The following is a 19,130-nucleotide window of genomic DNA, read 5'->3' on the forward strand; positions in this document are numbered from 1 at the left end:
CAGATAAGGATCTTCTAACTTGTTTTTTGTTCACTGGGGCAGTGGCATGTTCTAATGTAAACTGGAAGGTAATTAGAAAGTTATAAGAAATGATGGGGTTATGAGGAAGGACACTCAGCTGGCTAATCTCTATACCATGGGTTAAAACAAGGTCAAGGGTGTGCTTATGACAGTGAGTAGGTTCATTTATATCCTGTGTGAAACCAACATGATCTAATAAAGCTGCAAAAGCATTTCCTGATCAGAATCTAAAACAATAGTCGATAGGAAGTCGGAAAAGTCAGTTAAAAATTCTGAATACGGACCGGGGGGGGGGCTGATAAATAAATGAATAAAATAGGTTTTCGAGTCTTCCTGTTTGGGTGATTTATACACAATCTGATGCTTTCAAATGAGTTATAAACATGTTTAACTTTAGGGGAGAAAAGTAAGCTAGGCTGTGATATTACTGCCAAACCACCTCCTTTCCCTGAAATCCTGGATTTCTGCTAGTTATTATAACTTGTGGGGGGGGGGTGCTACATTCAGTCTAACATAGTCATCCTATTGGAGCCAAGTTTCTGTTAAGGCTAGTAGACTAAATTTTTTATCATTAATTAACTCATTGACTTAGAGGAAATTGATCTAATGTTTAATAAACCACATTTAATGACATCATAATTCTGCTTGTGAGTAGCGCTGTCTGTCACTTTAATGTTTCTGTGACACGCTCCTTTATCTTGTCTTTTAGCACATAAGCTAAAGCTAAGAAACTGCTTGACTTTCCTGCATGGGTTTTGCACCAGCACTAAGGGAGGCTCAGAGGAGAGTTTTACACCGCTGCTCTGCGCCTCGTCTCTGGGTTGTCAGGTTACACAACTAAGGCTAGCAGAAATGTTTCTAGAAAGAAGAGTGGCTCTGTCCATTGTAGGATGGACGCCATCTCTCCGCATGAGACCATGCTTCCCCCCAAAACGCGCTCCAATTATCCACAAAACCAACGCCGTTTTCTGGGCACCATCTAGAAAGCCAGCGGTTAAGTAATGAAAAGCGGCTGTACGTTTCATCAATGACTAAGTTCGGCAAGGGAGCAGAGAAAATTATAGTGTTTGACATAGACTTGGCCAGTTTACACACCGAAGCTGTGTTTAACTTAAGAACCTCTGATTGTCTCCGTCGGGCATCATTACCGCCTGCGTGAATCATGACTCAAAGGAACCTGGACTTACTCTGGGCTAACATCCTAAGGTTCTCCTCGATGTCACCAACTCTGGTCCCCCAGATAACACCTGACTGTAGCCAACTAACTACAGAAGAGCCAATAACTGGAGTTAAGGGTGCTGCGGGTGTGTCGCTGAGGGGGGAGAACCTATTACTAACGTGGAGTCTCGAGTGCTCTAAGTTTTTGCGTTTAGCACTATGTTTCCTCCCAAACCCGTATTTTTTTCCTGGCTGCTGAGAAGGTGCTGGGGTGCTAACTGGGTTAGCCCTGGCAGCGCGGCCCGCACTACGAGTAACGACCTGGCTAGCCGGCTTAGCTTCCCCTGTGCGGAGCCGCGCCTCTAACTGCTCTAGCCTAGCCTCCAAGTCTAACACAAGACTACACTTAACACACCTACCACTATCTACACTAAAGGAGGCAGGATCCTGACTAAACATATGGCACATGGGGCAGGAGAGAGGGAGAAAGGCAGAAGAAGTGGTAGCCATGCTAAAAAAGTGCAAAGCTAGGGCTAGAGGTGTTTAGCTAAAGAGAAGTAGTTATTTAGCAAACTGAGAATAAAGTGGTGGACAGCAAGCGGTTAACACAGTAGTGTATTTGCTACTAAAAGGTGATGGATGTGAATGTGAATATTAAACCAAATAACACTTAATTTAAGCAATAGTAGTCAGGCTAATGCCAAACAAGAGAGCAACCGTCAAACATGACCAGGACTGGATTACGTTGACCCGGATATGACGTCACAGGAACACCCTGTGTTTAAAGAAAATATTTAAAGAGGAGATATGATAAATATATATATCCCCAGCTTGCAGCAGGGAGAGGGATTGCCGAGTTCTCTGGCTAGGCCATAATGGGGATCACATCACATCTGAGTGTGGGGGTGACCTTGTCCCTGTGGTGCTGTTCTGGCCCTCTTCAAAATTCCCAACAGTGGGGAGCCTAGTTGGCCCATGTTTACCAGGCTTGTCAGAGACCTCCACTTATCTTGGGTGCCCTGTTCTTGCCCGGAGGGGAGTGACCCCTGCCTTGCTCTCTACTGGACGTCTGGTAGGGTAAGAGGGTTGTTGCCTGGAGCATGAGACAGGTCTCTCCTGGTTTGTACCCTGGATTTGGATGGGGGGAATGCTCAGAACTTCCAAGGGCTAATCAGCTGCTTGTCTGGGGCTGGGGAACCTCTCAGGCAAATGGGGCCTTATGATAGGCCCCCTGGTGCGGCCAGAGAGCTGTTTTTTGTCTGGGCTGGGGCTCCAGCTCCTGCTCTTTGGTACTGTGAGCCACAGTGGTGGTCATTCTGGTCTTGGTGGCTGATGATGCATTGCCCCATTGGCAGATTTCCTTGATATTCTAATCCGTGCAGGTTTATGAAGAGACCTGGCTGCCACTGATGCTTCTCCTTCATCCGGGGTCTTGGTGTGGGCTTTACCAGGCATCCCCCTCTTTTGACATTCCATCATCCTCCATGGTAGAACACAGACGCTCACCTCAGCACAGGTGCCAGCTCACCTTTGCACAAATAGTATGCATGATGTAATAATACATGCTTTTGTTGTGTGCATAACTATATACGAGTGTGCTGTAGTTGTTTGTAATATTTGACCTCAATAGTTATAAATCTCCAGTAACTTGTTGCATTGTAATTCTAACCCTTCCTATGTGTTAAACATTCTCAAATTTCGTTAACCTTTTTCTCCCCTTTCTTTAATACTATTATTCCCCCACTCTTATGTCAAACTTCTCTTTTTTTTCCACCAGGTCCAACAAGAAATGCATACATAATTACCATGGAAGATGGTGTATTTCTCTTTATTTAAACCTTTACATTAAAGAAAATAACAAACGTAATTTTCCAAAAGAGATTCGTAAAGCATGCTTTAAACATTTAAAAGCATTTTTTGCATATAAAATGTATTCTAAACAATCAATTTTTATTCATTAAATATTTTTTTGTGTTTTTTTCAGGCTGAAACAGTATGACGAAACACTTTGGAGCAAATATACACATTATTAGTCCAAAACTGGAGGCCAGAATAGCAAATATCTCCACAGCTACTGTGAATTTGCCAGGAGAGCTGACATAAGCTGGTATGAAGCTCAGCCAGACTGCACAGAAAATCAACATGCTAAATGTTATCAGTTTGGCTTCATTAAAGTTGTCCGGCAGTTTCCGAGCCATCACAGCTAACACAAAGCAGAACACAGCCAGAAGTCCGATGTATCCCAACACAGCCCAGAATCCAATGGCAGAACCCAAAGCACACTCCAGGATTATCCTTTCTTTGTACGTGATAAAATTTTTCATTGGAAATGGAGGCCTCAAGACAAGCCAAACGATGCAAATTAATACTTGAACAAATGTTAAAAACACTACAGTCAGTCTTTGTTGTAGAAGACCAAACCATTTCATGACATTGCTACCTGGCAGTGTGGCTTTAAAGGCCATCAAGACCACTATGGTTTTTCCAAGCACACATGAGATACAAAGAACAAAGGTGATGCCAAAAGCTGAGTGACGCAGCATACAGGACCACTCAGTGGGAGCCCCTATGAAAGTTAAGGAACATAAAAAACACAGAGTCAGGGAGAAGAGCAGCAGGAAGCTCAGCTCTGAGTTGTTGGCCCGTACTATTGGGGTGGTTCTGTGATGGAAAAACACTGCTGCTGTTAGGATGGCAAGACATGCTCCACCAACAGAAACGGCAGCCAAGATGATAGCCAGAGTCTCATCAATGGAAAGATATTCTACTGGTTTGGGATGACATGAGTCCTTTTCTGGATTTGGCCAGAATTCGATGGGACATGGGAAACAATCAGAGGAATCTAGAAAAACACAGAGAGCAAATGTTAGTTACAAAATATCATGAAGTCTGCTCTGAAAATGGAGGATCTTACCTGTAGTGTTGCTAATCTCTCCTTCAGGACATGGTATGCAATCAAAGCAACAGCTGGGTTTTCCTTTCTGCAGCACTTTGTGAGTTCCTGGAGGACAGCTATCAGTACACACTGACACTGGCACCTTTCACAGAGGCAACACAAAACATTGAGTGTTTTGAAAAAAGTTATTTTAAAAGATAATTCTCATCAGACTGCTTACTTGTTTTCTACCATCCATCCAGGTTAGATTTTTGTCAAAATGGAATTTTCTGTTTATAGGCATGGATGCATCATAGAATCCTACTGTTACCAACTCAATCACACCACGCTCACTCTTCTGCCAGTTGACCAGCTCATAAACAGCCACAGGATCTCCATTTTCTTCAAAAGACACATGATAGCCATTCTGGGTAAAATTTACTTTCTTTAATGCTTTTAAAACCTGCAGATAAAAACATGAAAGAAAATATTGTATAAAAAAATTAAAATCTGAAAAAACATCATAATCCTATATCTTTTTAATTGCAATATTATACAATTTAAAACAAGGTCTCAGCTGACCTGCTTGGATTCCAACATCAAACGTTTGTCACACTCAGCTGTTTCATTTTTTTTCACACACACAACACTGTGAATAGCATGTGCTATCGCATAAACAGCCTTATACACCATTGTAGTAATTCTCAGTGGAGATGATGGAATAAATGCATTTGGAACCTTTTGTAGGTCTTCACTTCCATTGCAGGCACGTTGCTCTGTATTCACATCTCCAAAGATACAGAGAAAAATATTATAACAGAAATTATCATGATGTTCTCCTCACTGGAGTCCTTTTTTGGGTATTCATATGTATTGGCAATAAAAATAAATTTTAAACCCTATTCAACACTTACTAAAAAATGTTTTTTAATGAAATCCTTTAGCATACTAATACATTTAACCACACAATCTGAGAGATGAAAGTCTCTGTTCAAGAAAAAAACTCACCTTTTCTTAGTTTGCATTTAAATGTCTCCTCCCAAAACTCAGTCAGCACTGGGGATGCTGCCACTTCAGAAAGAGAGAGATCCAGCAGAAAATCTCTCAAGCCAGGGATGACAGATTTTGGAATAGCAAATCCAATGGCCCCCTCACAGAACGTGAACCTTTGCAAATTTGTGTCTGTTATCCAAGCCTCGCTGCCTACCCATTGAAGAGATGGTGTAGGTTTTGCGGCAAGTTCTTCCAACAAGAATTTCATTTCTCCAAAGCCAGCAAAGGCAACAACAACCTTAGCTGTTGATCTAAGTATATGATAAATGTATTTTTAATCAATAAAAGTCTTCATGTTATGTCTTTATTATTTTTAACAGGATTAAACTCTGAGGAAACATAAACATAAAAGACAAAATGTGGAAAATACCTATTACCACACACAACATTACCTGCGGATGAAATCAACCACTTTCTGGATTTTATGAGGCTGCGTCCGATGAAAAGATTCAGAAAACTCCACACAAATCCCCTCCTTGTGAGCTGCTTGAAGAAAAGAGGCCATCCCGTTATTGCCATAATCTGAATCAGAGCAGATAGCACCTATCCAAGTCCAGCCAAAGTGTTTCACCAGCTTAGCCAGCGCTACAGACTGAAATGCATCACTGGGAACTGTTCTGAAGAAATTTGGATACTGCTGCTTATCAGACAGACAAGCACATGTGGCAAAGTGGCTGACCTAAAGGAGATTACAAACATTTAATTAAGAAGTGGTCAGTTAGTGATAAAATACTTTGTGAAAATGTTTGAAAATAATTGAATAAAGTATTTACTTGGGGAATGTTGAAGGGTCCAATGATCCGAGAAATGCTGATGGATGGTGTGGATCCAGATTCAGCAACAACAGCCGCCATCATGCCAGACTGAGAGCAATTACTATCTTTGTAGAAAACTTTCCCCCCCCCGTTGGATAGCTGAAAAGCAGCTTGCATGGCCATAGGCACTGCAGCGCATGAGTCATGGATCTGATAACCAAGCCTGATACCAGGCAGCAGCTCTGTGCTGTTGTTAATCTCCTCAATGGCAAAGATCATTGTACGAGAGAAACGCAGTTCACGAGCATTTATGCTGAAAGTGACAAAAAAAAGGACACAACTTTTAGCAAAAATAGTACGATTTCTGTTTTTTGAAACCTTAACAGCTGAACTGCAAAAGACAAAACATCATAAAAGATTTCATTTTAAGTGATACATTAGTTTTCCTTTAAACTCTTACTAACCTTCCTATGCATTTTGGTGGCTCAGGCATGGTGGCATGAATATGTATCTCTGTATACATGGTATAGTGAATAGAAAACACACCACCTATAACAAAGTCACCGTCCATCCAGAATGCAGGTAAACTTGTCGTACCCCGCAGTTTACATTTCACAGAGGAAGCATCAATGTTGGCAACATCAAACCCAGTCCTTTGTTTCAAGCCAGTCAGAGATCCACTCAACAAAAAAACTGAGTTCATCTCAAACAAACACAGAGACAACAGCAGGATAGTGAAGAAAGCTGAGATCTCCATCCCTTCAATGTCTGAATGTAACTCTGAGGAGGTCCTGACTTGTTTATATATCGCTGTTTTTATTCTTCTGGGGAAAAAGGCCCCATAGTCTTGTTTGTTCCATGACACAATGAAACTGTTATTCTTTGTCTGAGTCTGTTGTTTACCTCTGTGAGAAATAAAAACAAAAAGATACAAAACACGTGTTAAAGCTCTCACTTTTTTGTTTCTTCTAAATAAGTGGATACACTAAGGAAGAAAAATTAACTGTTGATTCTTTGTTAGTAGGATTAGTGGTAGCTATCATTCCAAAATGTGTGATACTGATATCCTTAATTTGGCACTGGTCTCTGAGTGAGACCTTATTTTGATAGTGATTTATAAAAATATTATAACATTATTAAATACTAAAACTCCAGAAATTATGGTCATATTTTCTAAAATGTCAACTCTTTTACAAGGCGTATTGCTTCAACAACAACAAAGAAACAACCAGGAAAGGAACAAAATGTTTTTAACACGGAAAATAAGGGCACAAAACTAAACTATACTGAATAATTTGTAATATGTACGCCTCACTACTGATGAGCATACTGTCCCCAGGTAAGCCAGATTCTTGCGGTCCGTCCAAACGATGACAGGATGTTCTGCCCCCTCCAGCCAGTGCCACCACTCCTCTAGAGCCAGTTTGATCGCCAGCAGTTCCCAGTTCCCAACGTCGTAGTTTTGTTCTGCTGGTGATAATTTTTTGGAGAAGAAGGCACATGGTTTGAGTTTACCAGATTTAAGTTCTTTTTGGTATAAGACGGTTTCGACCCCAGTATCCGAGGCATCCACCTCTACGATGAACTGACGAGAAGGGTCGGGTTGGATTAATATGGGTGCAGTGACGAAAAGTTCTTTGAGACAGTCGAAAGCCTGTAGAGTTTCGTGAGTCCAAAGAAAACTTTGGTTGGTGGATGTGAGCCGAGTAAGGGGCGCGGCTATAATGCTGTAGTTACGTATAAACCGCCTGTAGAAATTGGCAAAACCCAAGAATTGTTGGAGTTTTTTCCGGTTGTCTGGGAGCTCCCAATTAGTCACAGCCTTGATTTTAGAGGGGTCAGGTCATATACGACCAGCCTCTATGATGTATCCCAAAAACTGTACTGTATTTACGTTAAATTCACATTTCTCAGACTTGACATAAAGTTGATTTTCGAGAAGCCTAGTGAGTACCTGACAGACATGTTGTTCATGCTGGGATTGATTGCTGGAGTAGATGAGGATGTCATCTAAATATATGAAAATGAATCAGTTCAAAAAGTCTCTGAGAACATCATTAACCAGTCTCTGGAAGACGGCAGGGGCATTGGTCGACCCGAAGGGCATGACCAGATATTCATAGTGTCCCAGTGGTGTGTTGAATGCCGTCTTCCACTCGTCCCCCTCCTTGACACAGACAAGGTGATAGGCGTTGCGAAGATCTAGTTTTGTGAAGACACGGGCCTCCTGAACAGAGTCTAACACAGAGGTGATTAGTGGTAGAGAGTACTTATCTTTTATAGTTATTTGGTTGAGTTCCCGATAGTCTTTGCATGGGTGAAGAGATTTGTCTTTTTTCTCCACGAAGAAAAAAACAGCTCCCATGGGGGAAGACGAGGGGCGAATGTGACCCAGGGATAGCGCCTCCTGGATGCAGCTCTAAATACACCTTACTGGAACGTTCAATGGAAACATGGCGAGTGGAGGGTATAGCAGACGAGAGACAGTTAGCCAGACAGTAGGCACTCCAATTAGTTATTTGACCAAGGCTCCAATTAAACTGAGGGTTGTGAAGTTTTAACCAAGAGAAACCTAAGACTATCGGGGTGTGGGTAGACTGCATAATGAAGAATTGAATAGTTTCCCTGTGATTACCGGACGGAAGTAGCTGAACTGGTTTGGTGCGATGGGTTATCCTGGAGAGGTGTTGACCTCCCAAGCCAGAGGCCTCGATGGGTGTATCCAAAGGTTCTGTGGGGAGAGATTTAGAGTTTAATGACAAGGTCATGATCGATGAGGCTCTGTTTGGCACCGGAGTCAATCAGGGCTTTAGCACAATGAACCTCTGCTTTCCAGCATAGTTTGACAGGAATGTACAAAAAAGTCATGGTAGCTTGAATGATGGAATTACTTTGTCATTTAGCGGGGGTTCGGGGGTTTAAACGTAAGGTGCATTGTGAAACTAAATGTCCTTAAGCACCACAATAAAAACACGAACCCTCTTCTCTGCGTCGTTGTCGCCTCTCCGCAGACAGTTTTGAATGTCCTATCTGCATGACTGGATGGTAGCAGAAGAGGTCGCTGGGTTACTGGTGAATTTACGTGGGTTCTGTTGACAATCGTTATGCCGTTCTCTGAGCCGGATGTCAGATCTGAGAGCTGCCGAAACAAGTTCTTCAAACGAGTTGGCCTCGGGTTGTGTACACAGGTGATCTTTAATGGTTTCGTTCAGTGACTGATAGAATATGCCTTTTAAAGCTAGATCAGGCCAGCCTGCTTCCACCGCTAAAATGCGGAAGTCAATGATGTGGTCACTGATGGTCCGATTACGTTGCTTTAAATTTTAGAGGCGTCTGGTAGCTTCCTCTTGCTTACGGGGTTGATCAAAAATTCAAACGAAACTCGTTAATGAAATGTTCATAGTGTAAGTGAGGAATGGGGTTAGCTGAAATGAAGGCTTGGGCCCACTTCAGGGCCCATCATCATTAACTCATATCATTAACTCATTAACACGAGTTAATGATGAGTTAATGTTGTTTCAGCTTTGGTAGTCACGGATTCAGGCATCCACTTGTGGTAATGAAGGTCCTGGAGACAAGGTAGAGATTCGTGAGGCAAGAGCACGAGGTACAAAACAAGAGACTTAGAGAAGACCAGACTAAGCACCATCAGGGGCAACGAACTGGTGATGAATACTGGTCCTGGAGCTCCTTAATTAGGTCTGGTGGGGTGATGAGTTGAGTGGACGCAGCTGGGTTGAATCAGTGGCCAGGCAGAGAGGGGAGGGGGAGGAGGGCTGACAGAGGCACCATGACAGGTTCTTTTGTTTGTAACAGAAAAAAACTTTTTTTTCCTAACAAATTAATGTAAAAAAACATTTTAACTGCCTACCATCTTTGTTGGAAGTGCATTTTTGGCATACAGATTTTTAGCTCAGATTGATCATCTTACTCCTACTGAGATCTTTGTGTGATTGCGTTCTTTTGCAACACCTTGTGTGCAGAGTCAAAGAGAAGGAAACGGATTGTGGGAGCGAAAACCAAACTGATATTGGAGTATAAAGAAAGAAAATGTTAGGTACCAGGAGGGGCCAGGGCGGCCGTTTGACACTTCCTGTTCTGGTCACTAGTTACACTCGTTGTCTATACCTCAATAATTGTTTTCACCTGTTTCCACTTTAGTCACTGTATATATTCTTTGTCAACCCAGTCATGGTCACAGTGTCGTTTCGTTTGTTTGTACTCTCACGAGAATAGTCGATTAAATTCGAGTTATACGTATCCGCTGGCGTCCTGCGTTTGTGTCCACCACCCGACCCTGACAGAAAAACCTAGAAAGCTTTTTGATTTATCCTGAAGCTGTGCTTTGCTGAAACTGCACTGAACATTTTTTAGATACTTCGTACAACGGATATCCTGGTGAGTTATTGCAGCTATTCAAATCTGTGTTAGCATGCTAAACCGAGTTGCCGCGGGCACAAGATTACATTAAAACCAGTCGGGATAACTTTTATTACTTTTTATAAGAATTTGTCAGTTGTTTTATATTCAGTCACACTGTCAATTATAACTTGGTTAATGCAGTTAATAAATGTAAAAGACCATTGTATGTTTTTGCTATGCGGTGAAAAGGAAAAAAAAAAAGAAATGAATGGCTTCTGGCTCCTCTCTCTCTGTGTGGGGTGGGTGGTGCTGGGCCTGGGGTGTCGGCGCCTCCGGGGATGGGGCCCCTGGGCTGGGTGGACCTGGCCCCTATGCTGGGGGGGGCTGGGGGACAGCTGTTTGACCACCGGGGGACAGTCTACCAGCTGTCCCCAACTTACCCCCTTCCTCATATAACCTCATATTAGGGTGAGGGGGTGGGGGGTTTAACCTGCGATGCGCCTTGGGGGGGGGGCTACTTTGCAGTGGCCCCCCTCCTGTGGTTGCCGTATGCAGTGGGCCCCCCCTCTTTCAGTTTTATTTGCACCTTAGACATGTAGGGCCCTTGGTAGGGGGGGGTTCTTGGACATCACTGCCAGCAAGCAGCAGATGTCCTCCTGGCACCCTACCCGCCAATTTTAACAGCACCTTAGACATTTAGGGCCCTTTGGTGGGGAGGGTGAGGGGACATCACTGTGAGTAATCAGGAGATATTAGTGCCCTACCCGCCAATTTTAACTGCACCCCCCCTAGTACACACACCCCTCCCCCCTCGATACATACATACCCACATTAACACACACACATGCACACACACACCCTCTCAAACACACGCACACACATTTTGCAAGGAAGGTCGGACCTAGGACCATCTGTCCCCTACCCTTTCCCTGGTGGGGGGTACCGGGCCCTTGACAACGGCGGCCGTGTCCGTTGGGTGACAGTTTCCTGGGCCCGGCGGTGCTCTCTCCGTGCGGGGAGGGGGTTCACATTACAGCTGAGCCGGGGGTGTTCGTGTCCCTGGGGGGTGGGTTCGGGTCCTTGCCCCTGAGCGCTGGGCCCCGCCAAATTTCCAACTGTGGCCGAGCCTTGTGGGCCCCCTTTTTCCCCGGGGTGCCCCCCTCCTGGGCGGGGGCGGCTTTCCCCTGCCTTGCTCCTCCCTGGACCAACCGTGGGCCGGGTGGGTGGCTTCCTGGGGTGCGGAGCGGGTCTCCCTTGGGGGTTCCTGGCTCGTACCTGGGGTTGGGGCGGGGGGGTGCCCGGTACTCCTGGGTAGTGATGGGGTACTCGTCTGGGGCTGTAGGCGCCCTTCTCCGGTGGGGCCCTGCGTTGGGCTCTCCCGGCGCGGCGGGGGGGCTGCTCTCCTGGTTGGGCTGGGGCGGCGCTCTCTTTCCCCCCATGCCTCCCTGCTCTCTGGCTCTGCGGGCCTAGCGGCGGTCCTGCTGGCCCTGGCCTGGGTGGCGGATTTCGTCGCCCGGGGGGGCGGTTGTTCCCTGCCTGCTCCCGTGTGGCGTTGGGGGGGTTCCAGCTGCCGCTGCTGCTGCGGCGGGGGTCTTGGTGTGGGGATGGCTGGGCACTCTCCTTCCTTCTTTACACATTCCTCCATCCATTTTAGAAGAACATAAACACTCACCTGAGCACAGGTGTTAGCTCACCTTTGCACTAATAGTTTGCGTGATAGAATGAATGAAATATTTCACACTAGTTGGTTTTAAGGCATAAGTATGCGTGTGTGAACACTATCTGTTTTGTGTACATGTTGACATGTGGACATTTTTGCAGCTAGCAGGTGTGTTGATAACATTTTTGTGTGTGTGTGGACAGGCCCCGCCCTTTTTGTACTACATTTGAACCTTACCGTAATGATAAACAACCAGTAAACTTGTTGCTTTATGCTGTTTCATTGCCTTATCCCCCCTCCCCTCCTATTATCACCCTCCTAACCCCCACCCCTCTCTCTAACATCCCTCTCTCTTCTTCCCTTCTTTCCTTTTCCGTCCTGTCCAACACCAAAAATTTTTAAACATGGTTGAAATGAATAAAGTTTGGCCTCAATTACAAAAGGGGTTTATTCAGACATACCTTTGGTTTGTCTGAAGATTAATAACCCCTATTGTTAAAGTAAAATATGTCCAACACAAGAGGCCCTCAGCTCTCATCTGTCTGCCCAGCTGTTGGACAGGACAAGTTAAAAAATAAATAAATAAATAAATAAATTAAATAAATAAATTTCTAATGAATAAGACTATAAATTACTAATATTACTGCACGTTGTGCAGGCTGTTTTTTTTTTTTTGTATGTGACATTCCAGAGGAGTTTTCGTTTGTCTGCCGTCTTCTGTTCCCGGTCCTTCTACGCCTCCATCTTGGATCATTTCCCTCCTCATGTGAAAAGACCGTTGGTCCAATCCCATCATCCCCTTACACCCAAACCGACTCCATGAACTACATTCCTGGACATTAGAGGGCGGTAGGACTGTTGAGTGCACTCATTTGAGGGTATTTTTGTGGGAGGTTTTTTGGAGCTCCAAATTACAATTTTCCCTGAGATCTCAGTGTTTTTTTTTTAATTAATTTGATCTTTTTTTGCTTCTGAAGTGGGGAAAAAAAGGAAAGAAAAAATATCTGTAAATTGACAGAATTTCAGAATCCATGCGGTTTATGTCTGAACAATTTTTTTGAAACTGTTGAGTATAATTCTGTGTTATTAATACATTTGTTATCATTTTCAGCACGTGTCGTGTGAAATTCTTGGGGTGGATAGTATAAACCTTGATAGGTAAAATTTGACCTAAGCCTTCACCCAACCAAGAGTAAAGATTTCCCCTCTACCACAGTGGACAGCCTCACCTGTGGAGCAGTAGAAGCAAAGAGAGGGTTACAAGTTGCACAGTTTTGCTCATCTTTTGCCTGCAGACAGCCTATATTCACTTGTAATGGCAGTTGGCTTTAGTGGTGTAGTATATTTGTGAAGCATACACAGATACGAAGCCCATTGAGACGACTGTTGCTGTGAATTTGGGCTATACAAATAAAATTGAATTGAATTGAATTGAATACACACTGCAGTAGAGAATTAAGAGGCCATAATAAAAAGTTGGAAAAAAGTTAAAAATCAGTCATAAAACTGCAATAAAAAGAAAAATATTTAAAAAGAAATATACTAAAATATGCTTCCTGGTTCACGAGGCGAGAGGGATCCCTTTCCCTTAGTAAAATTCCCAACCTTGGGGGAGCCTGGTTGGCCCATGTTTACCACTCTTGTCGGTGACCCCCACTTCTTTTGGGTGCCCTCCTCTTGGGCGGAGAGGAGTGGCCCCTGCCTCACTCTGCTGGGTGGTTGCCAAGAGTGTGGGGCGGGTCTCTCTGGTTCAGGGGGACCATGGTTCATGCCTGGAGATGGGGTGGGGGATGTTCAGAACTTGTAAGTGGTGGTGGGCTGCTCGTCTGGGGCTGGGTGGGTTCTTTGGAAAGTGGGGCCTTGTGCTAGGCCCCTTGGTGTAGTGGGAGGGCTGTTCTCTGGCTAGGCTGGGGCTCGCGCTCTGCGTGAATAAAATAAAGTTTAACCTCAAATAAAAAAAAGGGGTTTGAACGAATATACACCACATGTGTCTGAAGTTTAATAACCCTCAATTGTAACAGGAGGACCTGCTTACCACAAGAGGTCTTTGGCTCTTATTTGTTTGCTCAGCTGCTGGACATGAAAAGTTAAAAAAGAAAAAGAAAATATGCTGACATTTTTTGTAATCCTTGCTACACATGTGAGATAGATGCAGCAAAGTTGTCTGTGTTTTAAAAATGTGGTTGCATCTGTAACCACATCTTATTTGTCGATTAGACCAAACAGTCATAGATGCAGAACATCAATTAATCAACCTCATCAACATACCTGGCAAAAAAATCCAGACTAGTTTTTGACAACACGAGTTACTTCGGGTAAAAAATGTGGCCAATTTCAAAAAAGTATCGAAGCACAAAAGAAATTCAGATTTTCTTTATTAGAATCATGACAATTAAACAAGTTAGAGTTTGTTTTTCCAAAAAAAGATGTGTATTGCATTGTCTAAAGTATTGCCAAACAGTTTCCACACATGCAATTTCTTTTACAGACACATTTTTGGTTCATTACATATTTCATAAATATTTAAATAAAAAATAATTGTCGGGTTTAAAAACACAAAAGCAAGAAAAGACTAAGTGGCTTAGTTATGGGTTTAGAAAGTTTAAACATAACGACTTGCATTTTCAAAACTAAGAAAAACATTTAATTTTTGTTCATTAAATATTTTTTGGTGTTCTTCTCAGGTTGACAAAGTATGATAAAACACTTTGGAGCAAATATACACATTATTAGTCCAAAACTGGAGGCCAGAATAGCAAATATCTCCACAGCTACTGTGAATTTGCCAGGAGAGCTGACATAAGCTGGTATGAAGCTCAGCCAGACTGCACAGAAAATCAACATGCTAAATGTTATTAGCTTGGCTTCATTAAAGTTGTCCGGCAGTTTCCGAGCCAGCACAGCTAACACAAAGCAGAACACAGCCAGAAGGCCGATGTAACCCAACACAGCCCAGAACCCAATGGCAGAACCCAAATCGCACTCCAGGATGATCTTCTCTTTATATGTGGAGAAGTTTTTCATTGGAAATGGAGGCCTCAGCACAAGCCAAACAGTGCAGATTAACACTTGAACAAATGTAACAAACACTACAGTCAGTCTTTGCTGTGGAGGACCAAACCATTTCATGACATTGCTACCTGGCAGTGTAGCTTTAAAGGCCATCAAGACCACTATGGTTTTTCCAAGCACACAGGAGATACAAAGAACAAAGGTGATGCCAAAAGCTGAGTGACGCAGCATACAAGACCACTCAGTGGGAGCCCCTATGAAAGTTAAGGAACATAAAAAACACAGAGTCAGGGAGAAGAGCAGCAGGAAGCTCAGCTCTGAGTTGTTGGCCCGTACTATTGGGGTTGTTCTGTGATGGAAAAATACTGCTGCTGTTAGGATGGCAAGACATGCTCCACCAACAGAGACGACAGCCAAGATGATAGCCAAAGTCTCATCAATGGAAAGATATTCTACTGGTTTGGGATGACATGAGTCCTTTTCTGGATTTGGCCAGAATTCGATGGGACACGTGAAACAATCAGATAAATCTAGAAAAACACAGAGAGCAAATGTTAGTTACAAAATATCATGAAGTCTGCTTTGAAAATGGAGGATCTTACCTGAAGTGTTGCTAATCTCTCCTTCAGGACATGGTATACAATCAAAGCAACAGCTGGGTTTTCCTTTTTGCAGCACTTTGTGAGTTCCTGGAGGACAGCTATCAGTACACACTGACACTGGCACCTTTCACAAAGGCAACACAAAACATTGAGTGTTTTTGCAAAAAGTTGTTTTCAAAAATAATTCTCATCAGACTGCTTACTGGTTGCTGACCATCCATCCAGGTTAGATTTCTGTCAATATGGAATTCTTTATTTATAGGCAGAGATGCATCATAGAATCCTACTGTTACCAACTCAATATTTCCACTTTCACCCTTCTGCCAGTTGACCAGCTCATAAACAGCCACAGGATCTCCATTAGCATCAAAAGACACAGGATAGCCATTCTTGGTAAAATTGACTTTCTTTAGTGCATCTAAAACCTGTTGAATAATAGATGAAGGAAAAATAAATAAGAGTAATTTAAAAATTTGAAAAACATCAGTAAAAAAAGGCCTATATCTAATTATTTTTTCATATGTTATACAAAATAAAACAATATCTCAGCTGACCTGTTTGGATTCCAACATCAAATGTTTGTCACACTCAGCTGTTTCATTTTTTTTCACACACACAACACTGTGAATAGCATGTGCTATCGCATAAACAGCCTTATATACCAGTGTAGTAATTCTCAGTGGAGATGATGGAATAAATGCATTTGGAACCTTTTGTAGGTCTTCACTTCCATTGCAGACACGTTGCTCGGTATTCACATCTCCAAAGATACAGAGAAAAATATTATAACAGAAATGATCATGATGTTTTCCTTACTGGAGTCCTTTTTTGGGTATTCATATTCAACACTATTTAATGTTTACTAAGAATATTTTACTGATAATTATTTAAGATACCAATACATTTAACCACACAACCTGAGAGATAAAAATCTCTGTTCAAGAAAAAACTCACCTTTTTTCAGTCTGCATTTAAATGTCTCCTCCCAAAACTCAGTCAGCACTGGGGATGCTGCCACTTCAGAAAGAGAGAGATCCAGCAGAAAATCTCTTAACCCTGGGATGTCAGATTTTGGAATAGCAAATCCAATGGCCCCCTCACAGAAAGTGAACTTTTGCAAATTTGTGTCTGTAATCCAGGACTCACTGCCTATCCACTGACGAGATGGTGAAGGTTTTGCGGCAAGTTCTTCCAACAAGACTTTCATTTCTCCAGTGGCAGTAAAGGCAACAATAACCTTAGCTGTTGACCTAAGAACATAATGAATGCATTTTTAATCAATAAAAATCTTTATGTTATATCCTTTTTTGTGTTTTTTTATCAGGTTTAAATTCAGGGGAAACATAGACATAAATGACAAAATTTGCAAATTTCCAAAGCAACACAACATTACCTGCGGATAAAATCGGCCACTTTTTGGATTTTATGAGGCTGCGTCCGATGAAAAGATTCAGAAAACTCCACACAAATCCCCTCCTTGTGAGCTGCTTGAAGAAAAGAGGCCATCCCGTTATTGCCATAATCTGAATCAGAGCAGATAGCGCCTATCCAAGTCCAGCCAAAGTGTTTCACCAGCTTGGCCAGCGCTACAGACTGAAATGCATCACTGGGAACAGTTCTGAAAAAATTTGGATACTGTTGCTTATCAGACAGACAAGCACATGTGGCAATGTGGCTGACCTTAAAAAAACAACAAAGAAAAACAGTTACTTCATACAATTATTTATAAAACAGTTTGTAAATAAGTGAAATACACAATTACTTGGGGAATGTTAAAGGATCCAATGATCCGAGAAATGCTGATGGATGGTGTGGATCCAGATTCAGCAACAACAGCTGCCATCATGCCAGACTGAGAGCAATTACTATCTTTGTAGAAGATTTTGTCCTCCCTGTTGGATAGCTGAAAAGCAGCTTGCACGGCCACAGGCACTGCAGCGCATGAGTCATGGATCTGATAACCAAGCCTGATACCAGGCAGCAGCTCTGTGCTGTTGTTAATCTCCTCAATGGCAAACATAATTGTATGAGAGAAACGCAGATCACGGGCATTTATGCTAAAAGTGACAAAATTGAGGACACAACATTTACCAAAATTAGTACAAATAATATTTTTAAATCTTAACAGCAAAACTGCAAAAGAAAAAAACATTGTAAAAATTGTCATTTCTAGTGATACATTAGTTTTCCTTTAAACTCTTACTAACCTTCCTGTGCACTTTAGTGGCTCAGGCATGGTAGCATAATTATACATCTCTGTGTACATGTTATAGTGAATAGAGAGCACACCACCTATAACAAAGTCACCGTCCATTGAGAATGCAGGTGAATGTCTCGTACCCCACGGGTTACATCTCACATAGGAAGCATCAGCACTGGCAACATCAACCCCAGTCCTTTGTTTCAAGCCAATCAGAGACCCGCTCAAGAAAAAAACTGAGTTCATCTCAAACAAACACAGAGGCAACACCAGGATATTGAGGAAAGCTGAGATCTCCATCCCTCCAATGTCTGAATGTAACTCTGAGGAGGTCCTGCCTTGTTTATATAACATATTCTGTATTCTTTAGGGGGGAAAATACCCCATAGTGTTGTTTGTCTGTGACACAATGAAATTGTTATTCTTTGTCTGAGTCTTTGACAAAGTAACATGAAACATGTTATAATGCTCACACTGTTTCTTTTCTTTTAAATAAGTGGAGACAGACAATGAAATTTGGGTTGGACGGAGTAAGGTAAGGATTTATTTCAAAATGTTTGATAACCATATCCTTACTTTTGTCCTGTTTCCGGAAAAAGATCTTTTTTGATATTGATTTAAAAAAATACGATTAAACACCACATCTCATATATCATGGTCATATTTTCTAAAGTGATTTAAATACGTATTGCTTCAACAATATACAACCCCAAAAGGAACTGTCAAAACAGCAAAAAGGGGGCCGGTCTGTGTCCTGTCTGCAGGCCGAGTTTGAGCTGGCTCTGTCCAGGAAAATGCTTTAGTAGAAACCATTGGAGCCCCTGGTGGAGGAGCCCCCACCCAACCAGTGGAAGTGGCCCATTTAAAAAACCCAGTATGAACTTTGTAACCAGGTAAAAAGAAAAAATGAAGAGCTGTCCTTCAAACATGTTGACATTCCTGAGAACCCTGTTGTGGTTTCACATAGCTTTGCTCACCATCAGGCATCTGTTCCGCTGGTGGCTCTTTGGAGGACCTGGAACATGACGGGATAGATGGGGGGAAAGTCTTTCCCCTGCTAGGCTCTGACTGAGCCTCCAGGGAATCCCTGATGAGGGTGATGCAGTCTCTTTCAGAGGGTTGGTCGTCCAGCCACTGAGAGCACAGCAGCTGCTTGGAGTTAATTCAGAAGAGCTACACGGTCTTGGCGGTATTCTTGGCCACAGAGGTGGAGAGGTGTGGATCCACTGCACCTACGTTTAGCTCAAAACTGATGGTCTTGATGATGCCACCCAGCTCGTCGTTGGAGGGGGGCTCTGGTCCCCAATAGGAAACACGTTGATGGGATCAAACAGGCGAGACAGGGACTTTGACGGACTCGTAATCCTGCAGGGAAACCTTCAGAGCTTTCTCCGGGCTGCACAAGCAAACAGAAGCAGAAACAGATTTGGAA

General features: G+C 42.9%; 3 protein-coding genes across 3 annotated transcripts; all 3 read right to left on the reverse strand.

Moving 5' to 3' along the window:
- Positions 1-2,991: 2,991 nt before the first annotated feature.
- Positions 2,992-4,631, reverse strand: LOC111948486 (vomeronasal type-2 receptor 26-like). The gene is made up of 3 exons (XM_023961843.2): positions 4,296-4,631; positions 4,094-4,217; positions 2,992-4,021 (listed from the first exon to the last, which is right to left on the reverse strand). Exons 1-3 carry the CDS (start codon positions 4,356-4,358, stop codon positions 3,123-3,125), a joined length of 1,086 nt encoding a protein of 361 aa, XP_023817611.2. The 5' UTR covers positions 4,359-4,631; the 3' UTR covers positions 2,992-3,122.
- Positions 4,632-5,324: 693 nt separating this feature from the next.
- Positions 5,325-6,167, reverse strand: LOC110016202 (vomeronasal type-2 receptor 1-like). Its single transcript, XM_020708215.2, has 2 exons — positions 5,881-6,167; positions 5,325-5,786 (listed from the first exon to the last, which is right to left on the reverse strand). Exons 1-2 carry the CDS (start codon positions 6,139-6,141, stop codon positions 5,496-5,498), a joined length of 552 nt encoding a protein of 183 aa, XP_020563874.1. The 5' UTR covers positions 6,142-6,167; the 3' UTR covers positions 5,325-5,495.
- An 8,075-nt stretch (positions 6,168-14,242) lies between these two features.
- On the reverse strand, positions 14,243-17,991 carry LOC110016284 (extracellular calcium-sensing receptor-like). The gene is made up of 8 exons (XM_023961842.2): positions 17,706-17,991; positions 17,261-17,555; positions 16,892-17,178; positions 16,453-16,748; positions 16,053-16,258; positions 15,702-15,923; positions 15,499-15,622; positions 14,243-15,426 (listed from the first exon to the last, which is right to left on the reverse strand). The coding sequence occupies exons 1-8, from the start codon at positions 17,942-17,944 to the stop codon at positions 14,528-14,530; spliced, it is 2,568 nt and encodes an 855-aa protein (XP_023817610.2). The 5' UTR covers positions 17,945-17,991; the 3' UTR covers positions 14,243-14,527.
- Positions 17,992-19,130: the final 1,139 nt, after the last annotated feature.

This window comes from Oryzias latipes, chromosome 13 (genome assembly GCF_053564925.1).
Source record: "Oryzias latipes strain Hd-rR chromosome 13, Olatipes_Hd-rR_3.1".
In the NCBI taxonomy this organism is placed as follows: domain Eukaryota; kingdom Metazoa; phylum Chordata; class Actinopteri; order Beloniformes; family Adrianichthyidae; genus Oryzias; species Oryzias latipes.